The sequence below is a fragment of the Triticum urartu genome, chromosome 6A (genome assembly GCF_056163025.1).
Source record: "Triticum urartu cultivar PI428250 chromosome 6A, HENAU_Tu73, whole genome shotgun sequence".
NCBI lineage: Eukaryota > Viridiplantae > Streptophyta > Magnoliopsida > Poales > Poaceae > Triticum > Triticum urartu.
The window spans coordinates 575,974,419-576,001,877 of record NC_141878.1 but is presented as its reverse complement, the minus strand read 5'-3'; the positions used below and the strand labels follow the sequence as shown (position 1 = coordinate 576,001,877).

The window sequence follows — 27,459 nt, the reverse complement described above, 5'->3', positions numbered from 1 at the left end:
CTTCCGAGTAGGCATCCCGTAAGAAAGAAAGGCAAGCATTTCAAAGGTGAGGCGGATCACCGGACGAAGCCTCGCCACCGTACTGGTGCTGATATACATGATATGGTCAAGGATTTGAAGGTGGTCTTTGGAAAGGGTCCTGGTGGACAACCTGTTCTGAATGACGCTGACGGGCACACACCCATGTGGAAGAAGAAATCTATATTTTGGGACCTGCCCTATTGGAAAGACCTAGAGATCCGCTCCGCAATCGACGTGATGCACGTGACGAAGAATCTTTGTGTGACCCTGCTTGGCTTCTTAGGCGTGTATGGGAAGACAAAAGATACACCTGAGGCACGGGAGGACCAACAACGTATGCATGGAAAAGACGGCATACATCAGGGTCATGCAAGCTACGCTCTTACCAAAGAAGAGAAGGAAATCTTCTTTGAATGCCTGCTCAGTATTAAGGTACCGTCTGGCTTCTCGTCGAATATAAAGGGAATAATAAACATGGCAGAGAAAAAGTTTCAGAACCTAAAGTCTCATGACTGCCACGTGATTATGATGCAACTGCTTCTGATTGCATTGAGGGGGCTTCTATCGGAAAACGTTCAATTAGCCATTGTGAAGCTATGTGCATTCCTCAATGCAATCTCTCAGAAGGTAATCGATCCAGAAATCATACCAAGGTTAGAGAATGATTTGGTGCAATGTCTTGTCAGTTTCGAGTTGGTGTTCCCACCATCCTTCTTCAACATCATGACGCACGTCCTAATTCACCTATGTGAAGAGATTAACGTTTTGGGTCCTGTATTTCTACACAATATGTTCCCCTTTGAGAGGTTCATGGGAGTCTTAAAGAAATATGTTCATAACCGTGCTAGGCCAGAAGGAAGCATCTCCAAGGGCCATGAAAATGAGGAGGTCATTGAGTTTTGTATTGACTTTATTCCTAACCTTAAGCCGATTGGTGTTCCTGAATCGCGGCATAAGGGCAGACTGGATGGAAAAGGCACGCTAGGAGGGGATCAAATAATATGTATGGACGGACATTCTCTCACTGAAGCACACTACACAGTTCTACAGAATTCCGCCTTGGTGGCTCCGTATATGGAGGAACACAGTTCTACACAGTTATACATTTCTTGAGTGCACATTTCTAAAGAAACATGAGGACTTGCCCTGATTTCTTCAGTGCACATTTCTAAAGAAACTACCAAGCAAAACTGACATGAGGACTTGCCCTGATTTCTTCAGTGCACATTTGCAACATTAGTACCAAGCAAAACTCCCATTCTACACATAATATATTGAACACTAAGTTCAATTGTGCACTATCCATTTCTACTAAATATATCAATTTGTACAAATAAATCAATTTCTACTAAATATCACAATACTAATAAAAAAACTAACACTATCCATTCATCCATCCATCTTTGAAAAATATATCAATTGTGCACTATCCATTTCTACTAGATATATATCAATTTATACAAATAAATCAATTTCTACTAAATATATCAATTTCTACAAATAAATCAATTTGTACAAATATATCCATTTCTAGCACTATGCATTTCTACTAATATAAAAAACTAGCACTATCCATTCATATATAAACCAATCAACTACCCTACATATCCATCTACACAAAATATTCTGGCTCAGATCGCGAGGGAGACGCTTGGGAAAGAAGAAAAATCGCGAGGGGAAGAGGGGATATCTCACCTCCTTGCCGGAGTTGGCGACGGCCGCACAATTCCGGCGGCGCCGTCGGGCAGCGGCGGCGGCGGTCGAGAAGGGGGGAACGAAGAAGGGGTGAAAACGACTTATACTGATTTTGACTGGATGGGGTAGTTTTTTTGCTGGCGTGGGCCTAATGGACACTATTGTCGTAGGCCTAATGAGCCATGCCATAGAAAACGAAAACAGACGGAAAAAACTCATAAAATGTCTATGGCGTACGGAAAACATACTATGCCAGCGGTAAGCTCGTATCAATATCGTACAAAATTGTCTGACGCCACCACTATTTGGAAAAAATAGTACTGGCGTTGCCAGGGGTCGGCGCGCCACTAACAAAAGTTGTGGCTAGCACTATTTCCACTACTGGCTCTTCAACACACCCATCCAGAACTACCACCAGATGTAGTGGATCTTCTTCTCTGAGTTGGCAACCCACAAACATGCCTTGGGCTCTTGATGCTGGTCTGTATATTTCGATGAAGTGGTATAATTTGCTGTTGCATATCATTCTTCCGTTGAATCTTGGGTGTTTGATCCAAATATGACTCAAATACCAAAGAATTACATTTGGACACCCCCCACCCCACCCCAAAGAATCAGGACCCCAATAGCCAGCAAACGTTCGTCGGGAGAGGAAGACATTTCCGAATGATTTTTATGATAATTTTTGTGTTGCTTGAGCATGACAACTCTGTTGCAGTTCAGTTCTTGTCAGAAAATTGCCCTGCTTATACAAACAAAAAATGTCATCTTTATCATTCTCGCAACAACTAAGGCCCAATTTTTTTGGCCGATTCTCCCATTATTTATTAATTAAACAGTAAAACTGAGCTGGCTATGCCTCCTGACAGCGATTTTGGGTCCTAAGCCGTCAGATTAGTCACATGAACGCATCAGATGATTCTATCGTCCCGCAGCATTCTCTGGGCCTCGTCCGCCTCATCCCCTTGCACAAGCTGACAAACCAATATACGTGAAAAGGGCTGCTGCTCCACAGGTTTTTCTAGGCATCTTCTCATGAACCAGGCTGTTGGGCCGCAAGGTGAGTTCTTCTATCCGTGGAGCGATGATTGGGCCGGCTGGTCTGTGGCGCTGTTCTCAAAAAACAAAAATACGTGGCGCTGCAGCCTGTGTTTTTTCCTGATTAATTTGCTGTTTCTTAATGGTGCAGATGGTAGCTGGCTGTTGCGTTCCCAAGTTCCGTCACCGTCCGGTTATAAGTGGACGGGAGTATTTGGCTACATATAGTTCTATGTCAAGCCTACAGAGGATGATGTGTGCCAGCGAGACATGCTCCACCACTTGCTCGAATGTCTTACCAAATGAATTTCAGACAAACTTTTTTGTACCATGACATTCCAATGCAAATTTAGATGGCAGTGTCACCCGTGTCAATTTTAAAACATGTATACCCCACTTGCTCATAATCTTGAACTCATATTTTTTTTATAATCCTAACTAGGATGCCATCAAAACGGAAGAATCGACCAAAAGAACTGGACCTAAAGATGCCATTAAAATATTCGCAATTGTCATCCCTCCCAGCGAACGTTCGCTTGCCGGAGATATTTTTAGAACATCGGTACAGACACAAGCGCTCATATATACACGTACACACGCACACCCTACCCCTATGAGCACCTCTGAGAGACCGAGCCGGCATATCATCTTGAGATTTGCCGAAGTCACCGTAGGCGTCTTGTAGTCGACGGGAACGTCTCTTCCCACTGAAAGCGTATCGCCGAAAATCCTGAAATAAATCTAGAATAAATACGGGCATCATGACTTAATCTTGGTGGGCTGGAGATACCACTGTCCACCTAACCATCCTTCGCCGCTTGCCGGAGAATTAACAGGTGGGAGTACCATTGTTCCAAATAGCCAGCGAGAACCGTGAAGAGTGGCATTTGTTCCGCCTCTTATCTAAACGAAGGTCAAACAGTCCTCCGCGAAATTCCCGGAAACCAGCGAGCAAAATTCACGCTTTTCAAATTCGGCCGGCCACGGACGGAGCCGACGGAGGACACAACGCGCTCCCACTCTCACTGAGACGTGGGGCCCCGCTCCCACACAAGCACCCACGCAGGTCTCCCACCGGCCACCACCACCAACCTCCCCCACCCCCACCCAAAATCGCGCGCGAAAACATTTCCCTCGCTCCCGCGCTCCCCCTCCAAATCGCTCCCGCCTCCGCTCCCAAAACAATCCCCTTTCCCCCGTCTCCCCCAAACCACCGGCGATCCCCCGAGGCCGTTCCGAACCCCTCGCCGCGCGCCCGCTCTCCCCTCTCGCCCCGGCACACGAGCCCGCGCCGCCTGCTGCCACCCGCGCCCGACACGTGTTCGACGGAAGGTCAGGCCGGGCCCGGCGGCGCGATGTACGTGGTGAAGCGCGACGGGCGGCAGGAGGCCGTCCACTTCGACAAGATCACGGCGCGGCTCAAGAAGCTCGCCTACGGCCTCAGCCAGGACCACTGCGACCCCGTCCTCGTCGCGCAGAAGGTCTGCGCCGGCGTCTACCGGGGCGTCTCCACCTCCCAGCTCGACGAGCTCGCCGCCGAGACCGCCGCCGCCATGACCGCCTCCCACCCCGACTACGCATCGGTAACCCAACCCCCTCCCGCCCTCTCCCCGTCCCCTGCCCAGCCGCTTCGATGATTATGATCTCTAAGTGGTTCTGCCGCTCCTTTGCGCCGTGCAGCTCGCGGCCAGGATCGCCGTCTCCAACCTGCACAAGAACACCATGAAGTCCTTCTCAGAGACGTGCGTGCCTTCCTTTCTCTCTCTTGTCCAGGAGGAAATTCCTGATGATACGTTTCAATTTTGTTTCCTTTTTCTGCTGACCAGTGTTGTGACGTGGCTGTGTTGCTCTCTGTATGCAGGGTGAAGGTCATGTACACACATTTCAACGAGAGGTCTGGGCTGATGGCTCCCCTGATCGCTGATGACGTCTACGAGATCATCATGAAGGTGCGGTCTAGATGCTAACCGTGTTTTCTGTGGGAGCATGCCCTATTCCCCTGTCATTTAGATTACCTGGATCCTTTGACTATATATTGTAACTAAGGAGATTGTAGATGTAAGATGCTAAATACTATCACCTGGCACTCTGGCACAGTTGGGATTTGGCTAGTTATTCTGGCCGCACTGACATAAGTAGCTGGCTGTTCATGTTAGTGTTGCAATTTGCAACACTTTTTGCTGTACTTGTTTTTCATTTTTGTTTGTTGATGGGTCTGTCCTTAATCTGACTCTTTTGTTACATAGTTACATGTCTTGTGCATTGATAGTTTTAGTCTTTAGATGCTTCATTTCATATGAGTATCTGTGTTGTTAACTGATAATACTATAGTGTTACCTTTCTAAAAAAAACAGATATACAATGTTACTTATGGAATTTCTGATTTCTGTATTCTCATTTCAGAATGCTACTTGCTTAACATGCTAAACATGACCGCCTGGCACTCTGCCACACTTGTGAATTGTTAGCTATTTGGTCTGCACTGACATGAGTAGCTGGTTGTTCATGTGTTATGTTGCAATTTGCAATGCTGTGCTACCCTTTTATTTTGTTTTAGTTGGTTGATGATCTTGTCCTTATTTAGACCATTTTGTTACATTTTTCTCCGTCCGTCTTGTGCATTGATAGTTTTTGGATGCTTCATTTCATATTGGTGTATCTGCGCTGTTCATTGGTATACAATATTACTTTTATGAAAAAACAAAACAGATATACTTATGGAATTTCTGATTGCTGTATCATTTCAGAATGCTACACGCCTGGACAGTGAGATAATTTATGATAGAGACTTTGACTACGATTTCTTTGGTTTTAAGACGCTTGAGAGGTCTTATCTACTGAAAGTTGGCGGGAAGGTTGTGGAAAGACCACAACATATGTTAATGAGGGTTTCTGTTGGGATACACAAGGATGATATTGAGTCTGCTGTCAAAACATACCACATGATGTCCCAGCGCTGGTTTACTCATGCTTCCCCAACCCTTTTCAATGCTGGCACTCCAAGGCCTCAAGTACTGCACCTTCGACCATAATTGAATTCAGTGGTGATGGTTAAGCTGTGTATTCATATTCCTATTATTTGTGATGCAGTTAAGCAGCTGCTTTCTGGTCTGCATGAAAGATGATAGCATTGAGGGAATTTATGATACTCTCTCGGAATGCGCTTCCATAAGCAAATCTGCTGGAGGGATTGGTGTCTCAATTCACAACGTTCGGGCTACTGGCAGTTACATTCGTGGAACTAATGGAACTTCTAATGGAATTGTACCCATGCTACGTGTTTTCAATGACACTGCACGCTATGTTGATCAAGGCGGAGGCAAGAGGAAAGGTACGTAGCACCAGTTACTCAGTTAGTCCGACCACGTTTACATACTCTTAAGGATTCCTCACAGGTTCCTATTTTTATAGGTGCATTTGCTATATACTTGGAGCCTTGGCATGCTGATATTTACGAGTTCCTTGATTTGAGAAAGAACCATGGAAAGGTAAATGTTCTTGAAGTAACGCGTAACACACTTTGAGACAGAGATACTAGAAACTTATTACCAGTTTGGATTTAATTTTTCAGCATTTGATCACGACCGTCACGCTACGACCTTATACTACCCCATCTCACCCTCATTATGTGTAATTTACAGGAGGAGAATCGTGCCAGGGATCTTTTCTATGCTCTCTGGATTCCTGATTTATTCATGGAAAGGGTGCAAAAAAATGAGCAATGGTCATTATTTTGTCCCAGTGAAGCTCCAGGTTTGGCTGATTGCTGGGGAGATGAGTTTCAGAATCTGTACAGCAAATATGAAAGAGAAGTAAGCTGGACTAGATGTTACATATTTCTTGGAGTGACGAAACATGTACTAATAACATAGCTACGTGATTTCAGGGCAAAGCGAAGAAAATTGTTTCAGCACAGTCCCTCTGGTTTGAAATTTTGAAAGCACAGATAGAAACTGGAACACCATATATGCTTTATAAGGTTTGTCTAAATTTTGCAAGTCCCTGAACACCTGCTTTCTCTTGCAATGGTTTGGCTTAAAAAGTCCTTGATGATGAATTGATGATGATGTGCAGGACAGTTGCAACAGAAAAAGTAATCAACAAAATCTGGGCACAATTAAGTCTTCCAACTTGTGCACAGAGATAGTTGAGTTCACAAGTCCCACTGAAACTGCCGTGTGCAATCTGGCATCAATTGCTTTGCCACGTTTTGTAAGAGAAAAGGTATGTGCTGATGACTGCTGAGTTTTTTCGTTAGCGGTTGTAACCTGGCAATGTGTGTGCATTACTTGACCCTGTACATTTGATGTTTCAGGGTGTTCCGATAGAGTCCCATCCAGCTAAGCTTGTTGGCAGCATTGGGTCAAAAAATAGATACTTTGACTTCGATAAATTAGCTGAGGTTTGCCTGGCTCATCTTTATTGTGGGATCCTGTCCCATTAGTCTGAATGCCAACTAACAAATTGTTGAATGTATGACAGATTACTTCAATTGTTACATGGAATCTCAACAAAATAATTGATATCAACTACTACCCCATTGAGACAGCAAGGAGGTCAAATATGAGGCACAGGCCAATTGGAATAGGTGTTCAAGGCTTAGCAGACACTTTCATTTTACTTGGCATGCCATTTGATTCACCAGAGGTACATTTTCAAGCTTATTTAAGTATGGTCATTTCACTTTGTACTTTGGTGATACTCATTATAATGGAATTGTCTCAGGCCCAGCAGTTAAACAAGGATATCTTTGAGACTATCTATTATAATGCATTGAAAGCTTCTGCTGAAATTGCCGCAAAAGAAGGTCCTTATATAACTTATGATGGGTGCCCAGTCAGCAAGGTTTGTCTGATTTCTGTAAATATACCTGTCATTTGTGCTGAATATATGGTGTGATTATGTTGAACTATGCATTTTTTTTCACATATAAATTTTAACTGATGGTAGAAAACAATAAAATTATTTCTATGCTCGCCATTAGTGGTAAGGTATTTAAGGAGATGTAGATTTTAGCATGATTTACTTACAACTATGAAGAACTAAACAACTATAACTGTGAGATAGGCCTTCCCACTACTGATGTTCCCATCAGGGTGAACTTAATTAATTGCTTAACTGTGAAATTGTGCTTGTGCTAGTGAAGTAATTGTATTCATGAATGATGTTCTCTCTTGAATGGTTTGTAGTAAGATAATGGAACTCTTAGTTATAATTGGCAGGTCATTTTGTTCCTTCACAGGGTTTTAGCAGCCAATCTTATTTCTGAGGTTATTCTCAATACACTTCTATGCAGGGCATTCTTCAACCTGATATGTGGAATGTAGTGCCATCAGACAGATGGGACTGGCCAGCTATAAGGGGGATGATTTCCAAAGTTGGGTTAAGGAACTCTCTTCTTGTGGCTCCAATGCCCACTGCTTCTACTAGTCAAATTCTTGGCAACAATGAGTGCTTTGAACCATACACGTCGAACATTTACAGTCGAAGAGTTTTAAGGTTTGCATATCTGTCCCTTGTAGTTTTGAGCCGCTGTTTGACGTACCAATGCTTAGATGCAACATAATTATTTTTCTCTTGGCAGTGGTGAGTTTGTTGTAGTGAACAAGCATCTCCTCCATGATCTGACCGAGATGGGTATCTGGTCTCCTGTCCTGAAAAACAATATTATCTACGACGATGGCTCTGTCCAAAAGATCACTGAGATCCCAGATGATCTGAAAGCAATTTACAAGTACGTGAAATACGATCATCCCACCCTTTAGTTTCACAAGGTTTTGGTTCATGGCTTCATGCGCGTCTAAACCTTTCTATATCATTGAACCAGGACTGTTTGGGAGATCAAACAGAAAACTGTTGTTGACATGGCCGTCGACCGTGGCTGCTACATCGATCAAAGTCAGAGCCTCAATATCCACATGGATCAAGCAAACTCTGGGAAGCTAACCTCCCTGCACTTCCACGCTTGGTCCAAGGTCTGCCTGTTAAAACCAATACTGCTCTAGCGCTCCATGGTTTTACTGAAAACTCCAGCAGTTAGCGCTGAATTTGTAAATTTGCATGCTAACAATGTTGTTTATGATGCTACTGTCATGTGCCAGGGCCTGAAAACAGGGATGTACTATCTGAGGACACGTGCTGCTGCCGATGCGATCAAATTCACAGTGGACACTAGTCTTCTCAAGGTGAATACTTCACTGATTTGCAGATCCATATTTTTCTCCACACGACTGCTTAGACATGATCCTTACCGTGAGCAACACTGAACGTGCAGGATAAGAAGCCTGCGAATGCTGAGGAGGAAGAGGATCTCCAGGCTAAGATGGCGCAGGTGACCTGCTCCCTGAACAACCGGGAGGACTGCTTGTCATGTGGAAGCTAGATTCATCCGCGACACCCTACGCTAACCTATACTATCCTCTTACTGTTGGCTTGTCGTTGGGTTCGATGATATATCTGTAGTGGTAATCTGCCTATGCATGATGAACTCTGAATTAAAAGCAAGCCTTGCTCCAGAACCTCGCACTCATGCTATTGCGCCTGTATATATATGCCACCTATATATATCTAAATGTATAATATTTGCCTGGAACACTTATCTTCGTTCTTGTACTGTCCAGAAGTTCTGTGCTTTCCAACTTAAAAAACTGCAGTAACTTTAAGTCAAAACACACGGCTGTGATTGAATGGTAACTCCACGAGGTATGCTTTTTTTTTTAAACTTTTGGTGTGATTTTGTCCTTGCAAAAATCGTCAAAGGGGTAAAATCTGGTGCGCACCTTCCATTTGGTAATAACTATATATTTCGGAAAAAATATACCTTTTCAGATATTTAGCAAACTAATTCCGGATGGTAATATATCTGGAAATCTGGCACTACGACATGTAATTTGCTGCCTTAATAAGATGCAAATTTTGTTTCCATGGTTATTAATTTTGCTACTAGTAGAAACGTTGCTCCATATGGATTTTTTTGCCCTTTTTTGAGCGGGAATGGATTTTTTTTGCCTTACATGATTATTAATGGTGTTTCCATCGACATGTGAATCAGCTTACATGATTATTAATGGTGTTTGCTTCTATGGAATAGGAGTATATCTTATGATATATTATTTCCAAAGCATTCCTTCCACCGAAGATAGAAATAATACTCTTTCTTTTTTTGACATGAATAGAATAGAGACTCCCTAGATACTCCCACGTTAATATAACTACCAGTGGTTGGATAGTTAGGATGACAATGGTGTCCCCAACATACCAGGGTTCAAGTCTTAGACTTGACACCGGTGCTCGTATTTTTCTGGTTTTATTTCAGACCTTCCGATGAGGTGTGTTCAGTGGGAAAAGACGTTTTTGTCAGCAATGAAGGTGTCTGACGACTGCGTCAATCTCTATATGATGTGCCGGCTCAGCCTCTTGGCAAAAAGGTGACTTCCTTTGCGTCAAGTTGTCCTGCTACGTACAAAGGCGACCAAGCCGAGCAACCGACTTGGGCTAGCCCATTTAGGAGTAACTGATATCTTCAATGTCTTCGGACATTTTTAGGGGTCGTCTTCAATGGTTAAACCGAATCTCTAGGGACTTCTATCTGTGTTATCCTGTGAATCTCACAACACATTAGTCGTTCAACCAAGTTTGTCTTCAGTACTCCAAAACCAATAAGGCGTGGCACTAGATGCACTTACAGTCTATGCCATGGAAATTAAAACCATTAAGCTACGCGTGAAGGGCGGCCAACCAGCTATGCCACATGGCGCAAGCTGGTTGGCCGCGGTGAGAAATCTTTTACAATTTTTTAGATGAAGGTGTGGATTATTTTTTAAATGTATTTTTTACATAGAGATGAGGACCTCTGATATTTTTTAAATGGTGGGTATGCAAAGTGGCACTTGCTGGTAGGATGTTGTGATAAAAAAAATTAGATAAAGATGAGGATTATTATTTTTTTGAGATTTTTTTTAGACGGGGGTGAGGACTCTATGTATTTTTTAAATAGAAACGTGCGCACACCTTTCTCTCAAACGGCGCCACAGGGTGGCGCCCCAATCACTAGTTGAGATAGCGACATGTCCCATGGTGTCAACAAACAACAGAGCTTCGCGCGCCGCCCTTATGGAGCCGCTTAGGCTGATATGGACATGCATGACCGGATTCTATCTGATCCAGATATCCTTGGCAAGATTTCCGGCAACAGTTCCAGAACACGTCGATGGCAAGATCAAGGATGACCGATCATGTAGATCGCTGTTGTAATGCCAAAAGAGCACTAGGATCGCCACTTGCCTCCACCACATCGACACCATCGCCGCCACGACGGAGGGCGCCGTCCCGCGGCGCCCACAGCCCATGCCGCCGGTTGAAGACGGACGCCAGATCGGGGCGGATCCTGATCCGTCGCCACCCCCTCGCCTGCACGATCCGCCACCTCGAAGCCCGTCGTGCGCTGCCACCATGGGGATCCGCCGCTGCACCACCTTGACCCTCACCATCGCCGCCCTGCCGTGCCACCCCTTGGTAGAGGCCCTGCGCGAGAAGGCGACACGCCTCGCCGCCACCGACACCGGCCAGGCTTTGCCCGGCCACGTCCTCTGGCGGCGGTGAGGGAGGAGGGAGGGAGGGTGGGTACTGGTGGCGGCGGCGGTAGCGTCCTCCCCGTCGCCCACGGGAGTGGCGTGGGAGGGTCAGATCCTTCTTTTGTTGGATGATTGATATCCTCCTTTTTTAGAATCGCCCCCCTCTTTATTATATGAGAAAAGTATACTTTTCGTCTCTCAACTCTTGGTGAAGTCTAGATTTGGTCCCTCAACTTCAAAACCGGACAACTTGCACCCCCAACTACCGAAACCGGACAAGGTTCGTCCCTGGACTCGGTTTTGACCGGGTTTTGGTGTTGACTCACCCCGGTTTTGACCGGTGCTCACTCATATTCCTGTAATTTTTTTATATCCGTGAACTTTTTAAAATTCACATACACTTTTCAGCTCTGCATAGTTTTTTCAAGGTCGCGTATTTTTTAAAAAATAAACATTTTTTTTTCAAATCAGCGAACTATTCTGAAATTCGTGTACTTTTTTCAAATCCGTGATTTTTAACATTTACGTATTTTTTCAAATCCCCGTATTTTTCCCAAGTTTGCGTAAATTTATCAAATCCAAGTATTTTTCAAAGCCATGAATTGTTTCTGAAATTCACATACTTATTTCAAATCCACATGCTTTTCAAAGTCCGTTTTTTTTTCAAATCCGTGTTGCTTTTATAATCCATGAACTTTGTAGTATGAAATTCACGTACTTGTTTCAAGTTGAAATAATTTTTGAAATTCACATATTTTGCGCAAAAGAAGTCCATATCCGCGTACTTTTTTCAAGTTTGCATAAAATTTTCAAATTCATGAACTCTTTCAGAAAAATGTACTCGAATATGAAAGGTGCATCAATTTTAAAAAATTAAAATTTTAAAAAACTAAATGAACTTTAAAAACATATGCATTTTTGAAAAAATAAAATGAACTTGGAAAAAAGTACGCTGATTTTAAAAAAGTACACAAAATTTAAAAAGATTCACGTATTTGAAAAAGTAATCGAATTTGAAAACAGTAGGTGGACTTGGAAAAGGTAGGCAAATTTGAGTCGGAACGGTTAAAACTGGGGTGGGGCACCACCAAAACCGGTCAAAACCGTGCCCAGGGATGAATCTTGTCCGATTTGAGAAGTTAAGGGTGCAAGTTGTCCAGTTTTAGAGTTGAGGAACTAAATCTAGACTCCACCAAGAATTGAGGGATGAAAAGTATACTTTTCTCTTATTATATTGATACCATCACAGACATAGGGATACAAAGGTTCATCGGTGGGTTTCCAAACCAAACCGATGTTCCAACATCAAGGGACGTAGCATAGCGGGATAAATTATGAGCTTCACCATTGAAGCTCGTCCTTCATGACAGAAACCTGCTTCTTCAGAGCGTTTTGCCCGGTCCTGGCACTCATGAATGAGTAATAAAGCTGAACACACCTTTGTCAGGCAGCTCTCGTGGGAAAGAACGGAGACACTTAATTAGCAACCTCCAAAACAATCTGTGGCTATTTTAATTCGTCCAAGATTCAGATCAGCTGACAGTGCTAGAGCTTCTCTGCATGCCAAGTTCTCCAGAATTGCTGGATCGGACAGTCCTTCAAAAGTTACAGACCAACACCCCAAGTACTCGCTCCCCTGTAGCAGTTCTGGCAACAGCGAGACCGCCCCCTTATTGGCTGATTTCGCCAAAATAAAGCTGCGTCAACATTGATCTTCATGATATTCGGAGGCGGCGCAATCCACTTATGTCCCTTGCAAGTTGCAACACAACTAGTCTGTCTCGCAGGTTTCTGCTCCCGAATGAAATCGAGATCACTCGGAAATTTATTAATGAAACTGAATGTTGACAAAGGGCTCTGATATTCATCACCAAAAATTGCTTTCCGTCTCGCATACCAGATTGACCACATTGTTACCAGTAGTCCAGATAAACTCCTCGACTAGGATTGGCCCCGTCCTACCACTCCTCAACTACTAGTACATTACTCGCTACAGCTGCAAATGAACCACCAAGATTTCCACATCACCCGGTGGCGTTTGGGTGAGCCGCCATTGCCCATTGGTATCTCCTCTGAGCACGGGCCAACCCCCTCCTCGTCCGAGGTTGGTGGAAGGCCGGCCACAACACGGGCCTCAACGGCGCATCTCTGCCGCAATCGAAGTGAAAAATCAGGACTAATATGAACTATCGGAGCAGCAGTAATATCCTGCATGTAGACCAAGCTGAGGGGCCATCTTGACTATCGGAGCAGCAGTAGACTAATATCAGATTCTTTCACTTTTATTGTAGAACAACCTTCAGTGCCAGATCATGCATGTATGCGAGTGACATTCCTCAAAACATGCGAGTCACCGAACAGCTGCATGCGCAGACGCACTGAAACGATAACTCCACGGTAGTAGAACATGCTTGGGTACGGCCAGAGTGGCAGAGCTAGCTCCACGGGGTCCTGTTCGCCGTACCAGCGTATAGCCCAAGGGTCGGAGTAGCGGTCCCTGTGAGCGCGAGAAAGCGGCGGATTCCAATGGTCACAGTCAACGGGCGGCGTGTCCAACACAGGATCCGGCTCCTCACGCAGTCCGTGGAAAGTACAAGGCTGAGAGCCATAGCCGGCACAGTACGAGGTGTTGCTCCTCCCTCCCCATTTTTCCGGGCGGGCTCATGCACGAAAGTGGCATGCCGTTTGGTTCTGCCCCCAGAAAGAGCGCCCAATCATCCAGCTTCTCCATGGGCAGCACTGTCGCGGGCTCGGTCGACACGTCGAGGCGGTAGAGCTCCCGAGGGAAGGGAATAAAAACGATAAGCATGTCACCACAAACCACCAGCGCTGTCATATCACGATGTTCTTGACTCCAGTCCTCCTTGTCGGTTGTTATATCCTGCATGTAGACCAAGCTGAGGGGCCATCTGCACAGAGTGGAACCACCCATTGCCATCCGAGAGAATGAACTGACCATCGAATTCCACAATCTGGTCCGTATACATATAAGGAAGCTGGGCTTGGGACCAAGAGTCGCTTCCAACACGCCAATCAAATAAGTAGGACTTGTGGTAGGTGCTGGTACTGACAATGAGATGTGAGCTGGGTGATGTGACAGGGGCTGTTAGAATGCCATTACAGCGGTATATCGAACACTTGGCACTGGGTGGGAGACATGGAGCTGAAACCTCCACACCAGTGAAGAGTGAAGACATCGACGATGCGACAATATCCTTCGCGGTAGTAGATGATATTACCATAGGAAGAGCCGATACATTTCATATTCTCCAGGGTTTCTCGAGGAATCTGGCAGTGAAGGGCGGCGTTCGGGTTGGCAGGATCAATAACCTTACATTTGAGTAGCTCACGGCAACCATCAGTAGAAGGAAGAAGAGGACCTTGTACATGACGGACACGGGGCTGGATGAGGAGAGGTGGGAATTTTGTGCGGAATGTAGATTTCGATGGGTATGAAGAGGGGCATGTTGCGGCGAAGCCAAGAATGTCTCGAAAAGAGCGCAATCGAGCAACGATGGGATGAAGCAACTCATCTGGGAGGTCAGCCCAACCTTGGATACCGGAACAAGCAGGGGTCCAGCGAGAGAGACAGTGGGCCGCCTGCTGGGGTTTTGCATGGCGCTCTGCTGATGGCAAACTATCTGCAAGCAGTAGAAAAACAGTGAGCTGCTTAATAAATAATAAGAGGCATAAGTAGCATGTTAATTAGAATATACTAGATAAGAAAATGATGTTTTGCAGGTTTGATAGAGAGTATATGCCTATCTATCTATCAATGTAATCAAACAAACTTGTTATTGCACCAGGAATAATAAGAGTGGATGGACAAATATACGGTATCCATGTATGCTGATGAAAATCAAAGGAACTCTAAAAGCGGCAATTTTGATACGGTTAAATTTCAGTGGTGGTCCTCTCATGTTCGGAATAAGCTAACAGTGCCCAGGGCAAGAAGATACTTGCCCATGGAAATGTATCCCTATGAGTATTCTTTCTGTAAGCAAATGTGACAGGTGCAGATCGATCATCTCAGGGGCGCTCAAATAGATGAAAACAACCGACTAACAAAAACTGAAATGTATGCCTATCAATGAAAGGAGGAACTTCCTATGCACCGAAAGCAACAGTTTGTATCTCGTATTGGTGGGCTTAAGCTAGCACTAGCACCCAGGCCAAGAATATACTTGCATATGGAATGTATCTCAATTGTATACAGTAAATAAAAGTGGCAGGTGCCGTTCTAGCTCTGTAACCGCTTCGGCGCACTGAACCGTTGCACAGATGTTTTTAGAAGAAACCTTTTTGTTTCTTCCATTGGGTAGATGAAATTGCTCATAACGGCCAAATAACGAAAACCGGAATAAAATGCCTATCACATGAAAGGAACTTGCTATGCAGTAAAAACAACAAATTTGATCTGATTGAATTTCGGTGGGTCGCCGCAGGCTGTCGTGTTGGGAACAAGATAATACCACCCAGGGAGGGCAAGCAGTTCAAACGCTAAGGCAAAGCGCTGTTCAGATGTTTCAAAAGGCCCCCTTTCCTTTCGTGAGCTTGGCAGATCATTTCAGGACGGTGCCCTCTAAAAAAAGAAACGATCGGCAACGGGAACAGAATCCACTAGTAGGTGTCAAATCGGTCCACGGAGATGATCTCGTAGTCGCAGGGTTATGGGAAATAATTAAGAGATGGGCTGAACAAAGAATTAAAGAAGCAACGGGATACGTATGGCACCACGATTGATTCGGTGGAACTAGCTAGGGTTCTGCTGGAGCAGAGGCATGCAGAGGGGGCGAGAGGGAGAGGAGAGGCCTTGCCTTGCGGTTGCGGATGGGAAAGGAGACGGCGATGCGGTGCCGGATGGGCTGCTGCGGAGGAATTCTCCGGCGGGCGGTGCCGCCGCCTCGCCCGCCGTGGAGGATTCGCTCTGTCGGCTTCCGGCCTTTCCCTTTGCCGCTGGCGCCTTTCCCCAACGCACTCCACTCCACTAGACACTAGTAGTGCGAACGGAGGGACGGAGCAAAGTGCAACTCCCCGGTTTGCTTTTTCTTTTTCACCGGCTCGAATTATTCGCTCGAGCAGTAGCACACACCCGTAGATCAACCAGGGGACATGCATATCTATAGAATTTTATTTTATTTTTTGCATCGAACAGATATCTATCGTTACCGTCTTAGAGCAACTTCTTTTCTTCTTCACATGAATCAATTATATTATAAAAGTCAACCGAAAATACAAAGCATCTCAAACGTAACAAAATTATATCACGATTCCGAGACCACCAAACGACTACTACTGCCATCAGAACGAGCCACCGACTCGCTGCTATCGCCACTCCGCTATTCGAGCCAGCTTGACCTTGTTGATGCCATCCCGGAAGTCTTCGTGCATGTACCCCTAAGGACCAGTGCCTTGGAGTCACAGTCGTCGTTGTTGAACCCTTGTATAAATCGGAAGCACCTGACACCAAATCTTATCACATGACACGAAACCTTAACCTCACCGTCCAAAACTACGACAATAATCTACACCGAAGCTTCGTCGCCTACACCCAAATGCTGAATTCGAGGGAGATTGGTACCTTGGGAACAATTCCGACCTGACAGTAAGAGAGGGGTAGTGAGAAGAAGCATGGTCTAGCTACGGAGAAGGTGTGACGCAAGATGTTTATGAGTTCAGGCCCCTCACGGTGGAGGTAAAGACCCTGCGCCTGGAGCTGCTGGAGTTGTTCTTCTTATATCTGGATGAGTACAAATGGATGTTAATCCTTCACCAAATGCTACGGGGTGGCTTATATAGAGTATGGCGCCGCCCCTTGAGCTAGCCCATTACAAGGAGGGGTTGATAATTATGTTATTTATAGGCGTTATTATCAGAAACTGAAGGTTTAATTACTAGTAACGCCCGACGTCGTGTTCCTCGGCTGCTTCAGATCCCGCGCTTGTGGGACGAAAGACTTTATAATTGTGGCACTTGTTTTAGAAAAATAAGGTGTGTTGTTTCTTCAGGTACTTCCTGACGTTCCACTAGGAATGGCTGATGCAGTGAACCGTGGAGGTCAACTCCTTGCAAATCTAACAACTGGCACACCATGGGAAGCTTGCAAAGGAGGTAGGTACCACTTTTGGCACTGACTCTGGCATTCTGCGAACACAGGTCCCCAAGAATGTCAATGCACTTGTGGATGTAATTGTTTCATGGGTAGCTTCAAATTCTGGCCCAAAACTACTTCGTTGATGACCACCCACAAATTTTACCTGGATGTAAATCACAGCAAACAACATCAGGGTGTACTGATGAAATATGAGTAGTGGAAAATTTAGATCGCATACGTACCAGAGCTGCATTTAGTTGTCTATAATCCATAGTATCCAGAGAAATCCTATATGCTGAGTTATGCATGAGACACCGGTAGATCAACCAGGGGACATGCATATCTATAGTTTCTTTTATTGTTTTTTTTTGCATCGAACGGACATCTATAGTTACTGTCTTAGAGCAACTTTCTATTTTCAAAGGAATCAATTATATTATAAAAGTTAACTGAAAGTACAAGTACAAAGCATCTCAAACATAATAAAATTATATCAAGATTCCGAAACCACCAAACGATCACTACTGCTGCCAGAATGAGACACCGACTCATCGCTATCGTCGCTCCCTTATCGGAGAGCGCATGATCTTATCAATGAGGCAGCCCGTAAGTATTCGTGCATGTGTCCCTAAGGACCAGTGCCCTGGAGTCATAGTCGTTGTTGTTTAACCCTTGCATAAATCTAAAGCACCTGACACCAAATCTCGTCACATTGACATGAAACATTAACCTCACTATAAAAAAAAGAGTGAATTCCACTTTTTACCTTGTAGTTGTACATGTGTGACACATATTACCCCATTTAGCGGAAATTTTATCGAAATATCAGATTTTGGAGACTTTTAACACGGTTTTACCCCAGTTTTACATTTTCTTTGTTTATGGTCAATAGGATCGGCATGTTGCGTCATTGATTCGTAAAAAAATCTGTAAGGATCGGAGGGCATCATTGGCGATCTTGTCCAAGCTTCTCTTGTCTATCTGTTCCATTCCTTGTGGCCGTCCATATATTTTTGGATCCGGAGCATCACCTCACACCTTACCTGATGGACACGCATCAGAAAACAAGGGTTCAAAGCTTTCAAAAGGGGTATTCTAGACGAATTTTCACTCGACGGGGTAATTAGTGTCACAAATGTACAAATATGGGGTAAAAAGTGGAATTCACTCTAAAAAAACAAAGAAAATTATTGAGAAAAGCTCAACCCAATACCAATTTTTGTTTTAACAAGGAAACATATGCCACTAAGAAAATCAATAACAATCTAGCTAACTTTTGCAGGTGTCTTGCTATGTACTCCCGCTGTTCACTAATGTAAGACGTTCATTTTCTCTGTTGTTGCCATCACCGAACGACCTAGCACTGAAATCTGAATTCCCTAGATGAATGCATAGCTAGGTAGATTGTTTTGTTTCAGATCAAGAAATAGGCAGAAATTATAATCTACGTGCTGTCTAAACATATTTGTTTGCATTGCGAAACTAACACTGACAGAGATTCAGATTATTTCATCCAAGGAATTCAGATTACCACCCGCACAAGGTGCAGTGAGGGAGGGAATAAGAGCATCTACAATTGGGCACCTGAAACCCTTCTCAGACATCTGGGCGGGCCACCCGGTCACTATCCGATCACAAAAATTCGATCCAGTTAGGGGCCTCAAACATGCCTCAAACACCCAGGTTGACCGGCACCCCTCATATTCAGCCCAAATATGGGACGGATATGGGGGCGCCCGGACGCGCCCGTGCGTGCCCGCCACGTCAGACTCGGCCCACGCTAGTCTACTCGGCCACACATATATTCCTCCCTATCCGCTCGCCGGACCAAACCCTAAGCACTTCACACTCCTCTCCACTCCACTCCCTCGGTCACCGAGCTCATCTCCGGTGATTTATGGTCGTCTCCAGCATGTCGACAGCGGATCTGACTCCAACCAGTCCGGATGCGTCTACTGGGGTGTCCCGTGCGGGTTAGAGGAGGCAACGACGGTCTGCATTGCACTCTGCTACTCCTGGGAGGACAACGCCCGGCCAACGGGTGAATCTGTCCGGCACGACTCCATATCGTCGGCTCAACGGGTGCTCGGGTTCTCTGGGGATGGATCATCGCGGTCCTGACAGCCGGAAAATCTCTCCTTCCCCATCACCGGTAGGGCAGACTATGAGTCCCAGCGAGAACGGGCGGCCCGCCATGGTCAGGAGAGGATAAGGGCCACCGAGGGGCGTATCACGGCGGAAATGGCGACGACACGGGTTGCCGCAGAGGAGGAAGCCATCTACGCCCGCATTGTGAAGAAACGATAGCGGAGGAACACTCAAGTCTTCGTCCGAGAGGAGAATCAGACGGTTTGTGACATGGCCGGACTGCCATTGAAGAAGGAGAAAGACGACATCAACGGCGAGCACAACTCTGGCGACGAGCAGATCCGGCTCGATCCCTACTACGTCTTTGACCGGTACATCCGCGAGAAGGCCGGGAAGGGAAAGAGGCAGTCGTGGATGATCTCAACCATAGCCAAACATGCCAAATCTTGGTAGTCTGATGACATGTTTAGTAGTGATGGAGTAGCCGGACGATGCGTGTAATGCATCAACGTAGCTGGATGAGTTTATATGAATTTGAGATATGATAATTAAGGTGTCTGGTTGTGAGAAGGCAAATTTGAGGCTTGACCGGTCAGTGTCTGCCGACGCGTTTACAAGCGTTTGAGGGGCAAAATCTGGGTGTAGATGCTCTAAAGAGATTGGGGCAAGGAATGAAGTAAAATATTCGTTATGTAACTATTTTTTTGCATGATAATACGTGTCTCATTAATAAAATAAAGATTGATTTTGGAAAATTTGTATCAGTGTGGCGTTCGCAAAAAGAAAAAGAAGGGCAGGCAGGAGCGGCCCGCTCCGCTAGGGTTCCTGCCCTCGCCGCCGCCGCCCCGACCTAGCCTCCCTGCCGCCGCCGGCCGCCGGGCGCGTGCCTCCCGGCCCGCCCCACTCCCCCTCCCCCCTCTCCTTCCCTTCCCTCCAGCGGCGCGCCCGCGCGCACCCGGGGGCTCCCTGCAGCCGCGGCCCTCGGCCTCGCCTCCCTCCCCTTCCCCCCGCCGTCGTCGTCGGGCTCCGTCGGGCAAAGCCCGGGGGGCGCGGCGGCGGCGGGGCCCTCCTTCCCCGTCCGCTTGGGGGTGCCGGCGCGGGGCGGCTCCTTCGAGCGGCGGCGCTGGACGTCCGCAGGATCCAGCGGCGCAGTGGCGGTTTCGCGGGGCGGCGGGGTGGCCTGCTGGTGGTGGCGCTCCGGCGTCCCTCGTTCTGCGCGCGGGGCGGCTGCGGTGCTCCCGTATCGGGAGGTGGCGCGCGACCGGTCTCTTGCCGGATCCGGCTTTGGGGGCCGGCCGGCGACGCCTGGCTCCGGTGGTGCGTGCTCGGCGGCTCCGGCGCTTGGAGCTCGTCGGGCAACGTGGGTAGGGCAGCGGCTGGGCGTGGCCGCTGCTCCGGCCATGGGCGGCGGCAGGGGTAGGTCTCGGTGGTGGCCTACCGGTGTCGTGGCGGCTTCACGGTGGCTCGATGGATCTGCCCGTGGCAACGGCCGGCTTCTCTGGCGTCGGTTTGTCTGCGTTCGGGCCGTCTCGACCTTCACCCCATCTCCTCGTCGCCCGGGCGCTACCCCCATCATTGGGCTCGTCTCGCACCCGATGCCGCAGGACCGAGCTCGTCTCGCGCCCGATGCCGCATGACCGAGCTCGTCTCGCACACGATGCAGCAGGATCGAGCTTGTCTCGCGCACGGTGCAGCAGGACTGACCTCGTCCCCCTCTCGGTGCTGTAGGACCGAGCTCGTCTCGCGCTTGGGGCAGCAGGATGGGTCGGTGGATGCCAGTTCTGGCCAACCCTTTGGTTCTCGACGCTGGGGGTTGCCCAGGGGCGCGAAAGGTGGGACCTTTCCGCTCGTCCCTTTCGTTGGGGTGCGGCGGGTCTCGGGTGAGGTGGTGTCGAGGTCTTGGATGCTGGGGCGGCGACCCTGGTGGTGGTTGCGCGGTGCTCTTGGACAGAGCCCGTGCCTGGGTGCTGCCCGGTCACCATGGTCGTGTGGACGGCGTGGTTGCCGGGGTGTGGCGTTCGGTGGCGGTGAATATTGGACGAGGTGAAAACCTGCTCTATCTTCGGACGGACCGGCGGCGGCGAAGATCGTTCCCTTCTTGAAGGCATCGTCGCGGCTCTCATTGCCCGTCATGCGGCTCCGGGGAAACTCTGATCCTTGGATCGGGCGGTGGCGGCGCTCCGGCGTCGTACCCTTCCTGAAGGCGCCGCCTTGGAGCGTATGGTTCGTCATATGTAGATTCATCTCTTCGGGGCGGTAGTGCTAGGAGCGGTGTTGCTGCGCTCAGCGCCTATGTATCCTGTCCTGGGTGTGTGCGTGTGTTGCGATGGCGTAGCGTGTGTTTGTACTGAATGCTTGTGGTTTGATGCTTTACATGTAAAGCGGGGCGAAAGCCTTTTTCGGTATAAAATAAAGATTCAGTTACGGGGCACGTAAACATCGATATTGCAGGATTGAAAAGATAGGATAATCCTATGCAAAAAACCCAGCGCATGTCACTCTCCACTAAAAAAAAGGAGACATATCAGCTCTTCACCCGAGCTCGACGCGGCTCCATCGCTGATCAGCAGCTTTACGGACCTCCAGAGTAGTTTGCTCGAGGCAAAACCATTGCCCTTGAAAGAATCAGGCCGGGGCAACTTGTCCCCGGACACGCCATCGAACTTCAGAACCGACACCCCCGCACGACTATGATGCCGGAGGAGGAAACCAGAACTGTCAGCCTCCAACCACAAATTAACCAGCACAAGATGCACCATCTTCCTGCTGTCACTTGCGTAGACAACCGTCTGCGCGTACTCCTGAACGACAAAACCTCCCTGCTCCACCATGATGTTGGAGACAACGCCGCATCAACGGGGACAGAGTGGAAGGAAGGACACACTTGATGGAGTCACCGCCGCCCCCTCGCCGACACCATCCATGAACCCTAGCGCCGCAGATCTGAAGGATCGGCAAACACATTATGCCATCAACTCCGAGACACCGGCATGATGAGCATCACCAGTGTGGGAGTGGTGTTGAGCAGAGTTATTCGCCCGGGCGCCGCTCCCACCACCCCAACGGCGCACCACGATCTATAAATTCAAACCTTAACTACAAAGCGGAAGAACGGGGTCCCTGCCCCCTCCTGCTGCCGGAGCAGCAGCCGGAGGGAGAGGGGGCCAGCGCCCTGGCCGATGGAGATCGGTGGAAGAAGATCTGCCTCCCTAGTCGCCTGGTTCATGGTGGCGGCTAGGTTAGGGAAAAACTCGTTATGTAACTATTTGTCATGTATACAATTCGTGACAAACAAAAACAAGAGTATGTATATCCGAAACAATTCTGTTTGATTCTAATCTTTCTAATTTGAGGATCTTTATCTAATATAATGGAAAAGAGAAAGAAAATGTGAGTCGTAACGTACCGTGCCTACCGTAGCTAGCTTTTATATATGGGAGCCGTAGGAGTTAGGACAGAGCACGTAGGTACGTCTACGTATGCGGGCAACAGCACCACCGGAGCCCTAGCCGCCGAGCGCAAACTCCGACGACGAACGAATCACCCCCTGCCGGCGAAGACGGCGAGATCAGTAGCGAGCGATGGCATCAGCAGCAACTCACGATCACGTGGACACGGCCGTTGGTGGCGGCGGCGAGGACGAGCTGAGGGGCCTCCCCGACGACGTCCTCCTCGACATGCTGGAGCGGCTGGTGAGGGCCGGCGACGTCCACACGGCTGCCAGGACCTGCGTCCTGTCGCGCCGGTGGAGGCACATGCCTAGGTACGAGATCCCCCACGTGTGCCTCGATGTGGCGGACTTCTTCTACAGCCCCGGCGACGGCTGGTGCCCGGCGGCGTTGGCGCGCGCCCGGCGCCGCAAGGACTGGTGCCTGCCCTACCAGCGCCGCGCGAGCGAGGGCCTCGTCCAGGCGCTGTGGTGCTTCCTGGCCGCGCCGGCCAGCGTGCGGGTCATCGAGACGCTGCGCCTCAGGATGATCCTGACCAAGTACGAGGTGCTGCGGCGCGCCGGGAGGCTCGTCGGCGAGGCGGTCCGCACCGGCAGGATAAAGGCCGGCGGCGCCGTGGAGCTCGAGCTGGTGGTGGAGAAGGAGAACCTTGAGTACGCGCCGGCGGAGGACATGCTTGGGTACGGCGCGCGGTTCACGCAGTTCCTCCGGGGCTGCCCGCGCGCGTTCCGGGCGCTGACGAGGCTCGCCGTGGAGAACCTGTGGTTCAAGGACCCGGGCGCCGTGACGGACCTCGTCCGCCGCTGCCGCGCGCTGGAGCACCTCTCCCTGCGCTGCTGCGGCTTCGACGACCCAGTGGCGGAGATGGCCGTGGACGCGCCGCCGGAGTCGCGGCTGAGGACGCTGCTGTGCCTCGAGTGCGACGTCCCCGGCGTCGCGCTCGTGCGGGCGCCGAGTCTCGTGGAGTTCCACTGCGGGTGGCGGCTGTTCCACGCGAACACGCCGCCGGCGTCGTTCGGGTGCACGCCGGCGCTGAAGAAGGTGACCCTGCATTACCAGCCGTACCACAGGGATGATGCTCATGTCGGGAGGAGGCTGAGCGAATTTTTGCTTCTAGAGCCTGACCAGTTAGAGGTGCTCACGCTCTTGTTTGATGAAGCTACCAAGGTACGTATTCGGTATTCCTAGATCCTAAATTAAGGTCAAAACCATGCCATGCCATCAACGAAACCGCTTCAAGTTGCGATATGGACAAGTTCAAAGCTCTTTGAAAGTTGGGGGTGTAACTCATCTAGTTTTAAAATTTGGGCAATGAAATCCACACTAGTTTGACAGACGAAGTATATACTTCTCTTTTGTTTCATGATGATATATGGTAAACCACATTAGCCATGGCCCATTTGGCTTGGCTGTAGCTTTGCCAGTGCGAAGGACCTACAGTGGTGGTGGTTGGAAGTGGTCTGAAGAGGGGACCGACAATGGTTGTGGATGGTTGAGATTCGTGCAGTATGTTCTAAGTTTGTGACAAAAATTATTTTGTTTCATAGTGTTACATATGTTTCAATTTTTTTTCTCATTTCAACGTATACCCTAATGTTTCGTTGTGTATCAACAAATAAAAATGCACTTGATACACAATGAAACATTACGAACAGTTGAACACTTTGAAACAGAGGGAAAAACCAACGAAACATTATATAATACTTTGAAACGGGACTACTTTGCGAAAGAACAGAAAGCGTTGCATGAACTCAAAGCAATGATGGGTGGTGGATGCGAATGGTATATTCCGTGCATGGTAGAAAAATCCCTCTCGAGAAGCTAGGCTGTTGGAAACAATAGCTGACACTTAACTTAGAGGCAAAAAAAAAGGCATGATAGAGGTCGCTAAAACTAGAAGTCCCTTTTAATGATATTTTGCATGTTTCTGTGACACTTTGTTGTATACATGATTTTCTTTCAAACATTTGTGTGGGCCTATATCATGAAAGTTTTCACGTTGTGCATGCCAATGCCATGTTTTGAGAATGTACCCCATCACCGTGGTTTGTTGCAGATTTGGGTGCGCCCAGAGATGCCGAAGTACCTGCGGCCCGTGCTCGGCGGCCTGAAGGAGCTCCGCCTGGAGAATGTCCACCCTGCCCGTGATCTCTCCTGGGCGCTCTTTCTGCTGGGAGCTGCACGACACTTGGAGACACTTTACATCGAGGTACGTTCGTTGCTCATGCTCAATGGGGCTAATACATGCTCAACATATACTTCGACAAAAAAAGTTGGATTTCGTATGAGCTTCTCATAAATATGCAAAGACTACATGTCTGTCATCTTGATGCGATTTTTTGAGTCAATAAAATCTTTCTTTACTGAAAGTAGTGTCATTATACTCGATGAGCCTTTTTGCTCGCAAAAAAAAATTATACTCAATGAGCTTCATGTTTATGGGTTGTGCAGATCTTCAACCACGTGTGCAGCCTCAGCTGGGACATGAAGCTCGATGAGGACATGGAGCCGGACACGACATGCCTACCACCGCCGGGGTTCAGGCACCGTCGCCTCAAGGAGGTGGTGATCCGTCGTGCGTTCCATGTGGCCAGGGACGCGTCGTTCGCGAGGACGGTGGTGGAGATGGCCGTGAACCTGAAGAAGCTTACCCTGGGCGTGGAGGACCACGGGTGCGACGGGTGCGCGGCCGTGGAAGCTAGGCGGCCAGCGCTGGCCAGGTCCAGGTTCAGGTTCCCTGGAGCTGGTAAGGACGTGGACGCGCTCGTCGAGAGAGTGAGAGGTGGCGTCACCACGTCTGCCCAGGTAGTCGTGCTCTGATGATTTGATGCTTATGATTGTGTTTATGCTAAATTACATGCTTCTTTTGGGATTGTTATGGGTTTTCCCGGGCTAGCTATGCACCCCATGCCAATTCCATACTATTAAGTGAGAGTTCAGAAATTCTGGACACTATTAAGTGTGTTTTATTACTCATGTTTTAGGTAAGTTGACTCGCTGTCTTCTTCTTCTTCTTCTTTTTTTGGGTGAGAAACTCCAATCTATTCAGAATATTATGCTGGCGCAGAGGCAGTGTTAGAGTTGTGTCGAATATCGTGTACAAGGTAGGTTACAGTTGGACTATGAGTTGTATTGTGTTTACATAGGATGTGGAGTCGTGTCCTAGTAGGACACTTGTATCCTAGGCCTCTCTTATATAGCGGGGGTAGACACACGATGTAACCTATGCCAACATAATAGAACCGGAACGCAGGGGAAGCCGGCGACATGTGCCGGTGTCCAGGGCGACCGGGTGCGGTATTGTAGTGGTGTCATGGGGAGGAGCGCCCATAGTCAGGCCCCGGGGATGTAGTCATATCGGTGAATCTCGTTAACAAATCTCGGTGTTATGCTCGTGTGATTGCTTGATCCTCAGATGATCAACGGTATGCCTTGGATTTATTCTAACAAGTGGTATCATGAGCTAGGTTGTTCGGAGGTTGTTGGATTGTTGATTAGGAGGATGAAGAGTACATCGATAGAAATCAGCAGAAGCAATCGTAATACGGGACAGAATCGTCGGCGAGTTGCGGATCAGAAGCAGATATGATCGCGTTGTAATCTTCATGGCAGCGATCCGAATCGATCTCGGCGAGTTGCAGCAGTGCTTGAATCGCGTAGGCGCGGGCAGGGGCGCAGAGCCGCATCAGTGCAAGCGGTCAGCGCAAACGCGTGGGAGGCGGCGGCTTGAAGGCGTGGCAGGCTGGTGAGGCTTCGTGCGCTAGACGCTAATATCCCATGTGAGACCGCTGCAGAGCAGGCATGGCGGGCTAGGCCCAGGTGTTGTGCGGCTGTGCAGGCGTTGCCCTGTGCGCGTGTGCAAGGAGCTGACAGGTGGCCGGCTGGTTGTTGCATTGTGCTGAGTCGAAGGGGTGCAAAGACACGAGAGAGTTTGTTTGAGAAAAAAAAGGGACCGAGTCCCTGGATGAGACGCGTTTCTCTTGGAGGCCGATACACGGACGTGCAAACATCAATGGGAAGTACTACATCGGAAAGGAAAAGGTTTTGGCAAGGCAAAGCTAGCATTGAAGTTGAGCCACGGGAGCCACTCTATATGACGACCAGAAGCTATCTTGTTGGATTTGCTACTAGTATACTCGGTGTACTTGGGGATCATGAAAAGAGTGCTCGATTTCTTTTTCACAGGTCAGCCGTATAAAGAATCATGGCACCAACGGGTACCAGGTTTGAGGTGGAAAAGTTCGACGGAACTGACGACTTTAGGTTATGGCAGACAATGGTGAAATTTTTTGTTGGTACAACAGGGATGTTTGAAGGCGTTGCTGGATGTCAGGCTAGACGGACGATGAGGACTGTGAGGAATTATGGATGGTTGCAGTTGGAAGTTCGGATGGGTTGGACTAATCAGTCTGACAGATCGACACGAGTCGGTTAGAACAGAAGACAGTGTGGGATCGGCGACAGCGACATAGGAGCGCGATGCTGATGGTGACCGACTTCT

The 27,459-nt window shown here is 48.1% G+C and overlaps 2 protein-coding genes and 1 pseudogene across 3 annotated transcripts; 2 read left to right on the top strand and 1 right to left on the bottom strand.

Moving 5' to 3' along the window:
* The first annotated feature begins 3,849 nt into the window (after positions 1 to 3,849).
* Positions 3,850 to 9,360, top strand: LOC147966538 (ribonucleoside-diphosphate reductase large subunit-like). The gene is made up of 17 exons (XM_087528945.1): positions 3,850 to 4,337; positions 4,435 to 4,496; positions 4,616 to 4,703; positions 5,502 to 5,765; positions 5,845 to 6,085; positions 6,166 to 6,242; positions 6,396 to 6,566; positions 6,641 to 6,733; positions 6,829 to 6,978; positions 7,070 to 7,156; positions 7,237 to 7,401; positions 7,480 to 7,599; positions 8,051 to 8,253; positions 8,339 to 8,488; positions 8,582 to 8,729; positions 8,856 to 8,939; positions 9,029 to 9,360. Exons 1-17 carry the CDS (start codon positions 4,110 to 4,112, stop codon positions 9,134 to 9,136), a joined length of 2,439 nt encoding a protein of 812 aa, XP_087385071.1. The 5' UTR covers positions 3,850 to 4,109; the 3' UTR covers positions 9,137 to 9,360.
* Positions 9,361 to 12,517: 3,157 nt separating this feature from the next.
* Positions 12,518 to 16,445, bottom strand: LOC125529069 (uncharacterized; annotated as a pseudogene). The gene is made up of 2 exons (XR_015609301.1): positions 16,145 to 16,445; positions 12,518 to 14,968 (listed from the first exon to the last, which is right to left on the bottom strand). The product of XR_015609301.1 is annotated as an uncharacterized LOC125529069 (transcript).
* Positions 16,446 to 23,090: 6,645 nt separating this feature from the next.
* LOC147966537 (uncharacterized) lies at positions 23,091 to 25,778 on the top strand. The gene is made up of 3 exons (XM_087530864.1): positions 23,091 to 24,125; positions 25,015 to 25,167; positions 25,410 to 25,778. Exons 1-3 carry the CDS (start codon positions 23,091 to 23,093, stop codon positions 25,776 to 25,778), a joined length of 1,557 nt encoding a protein of 518 aa, XP_087386990.1.
* The last annotated feature ends 1,681 nt before the right edge of the window (positions 25,779 to 27,459 follow it).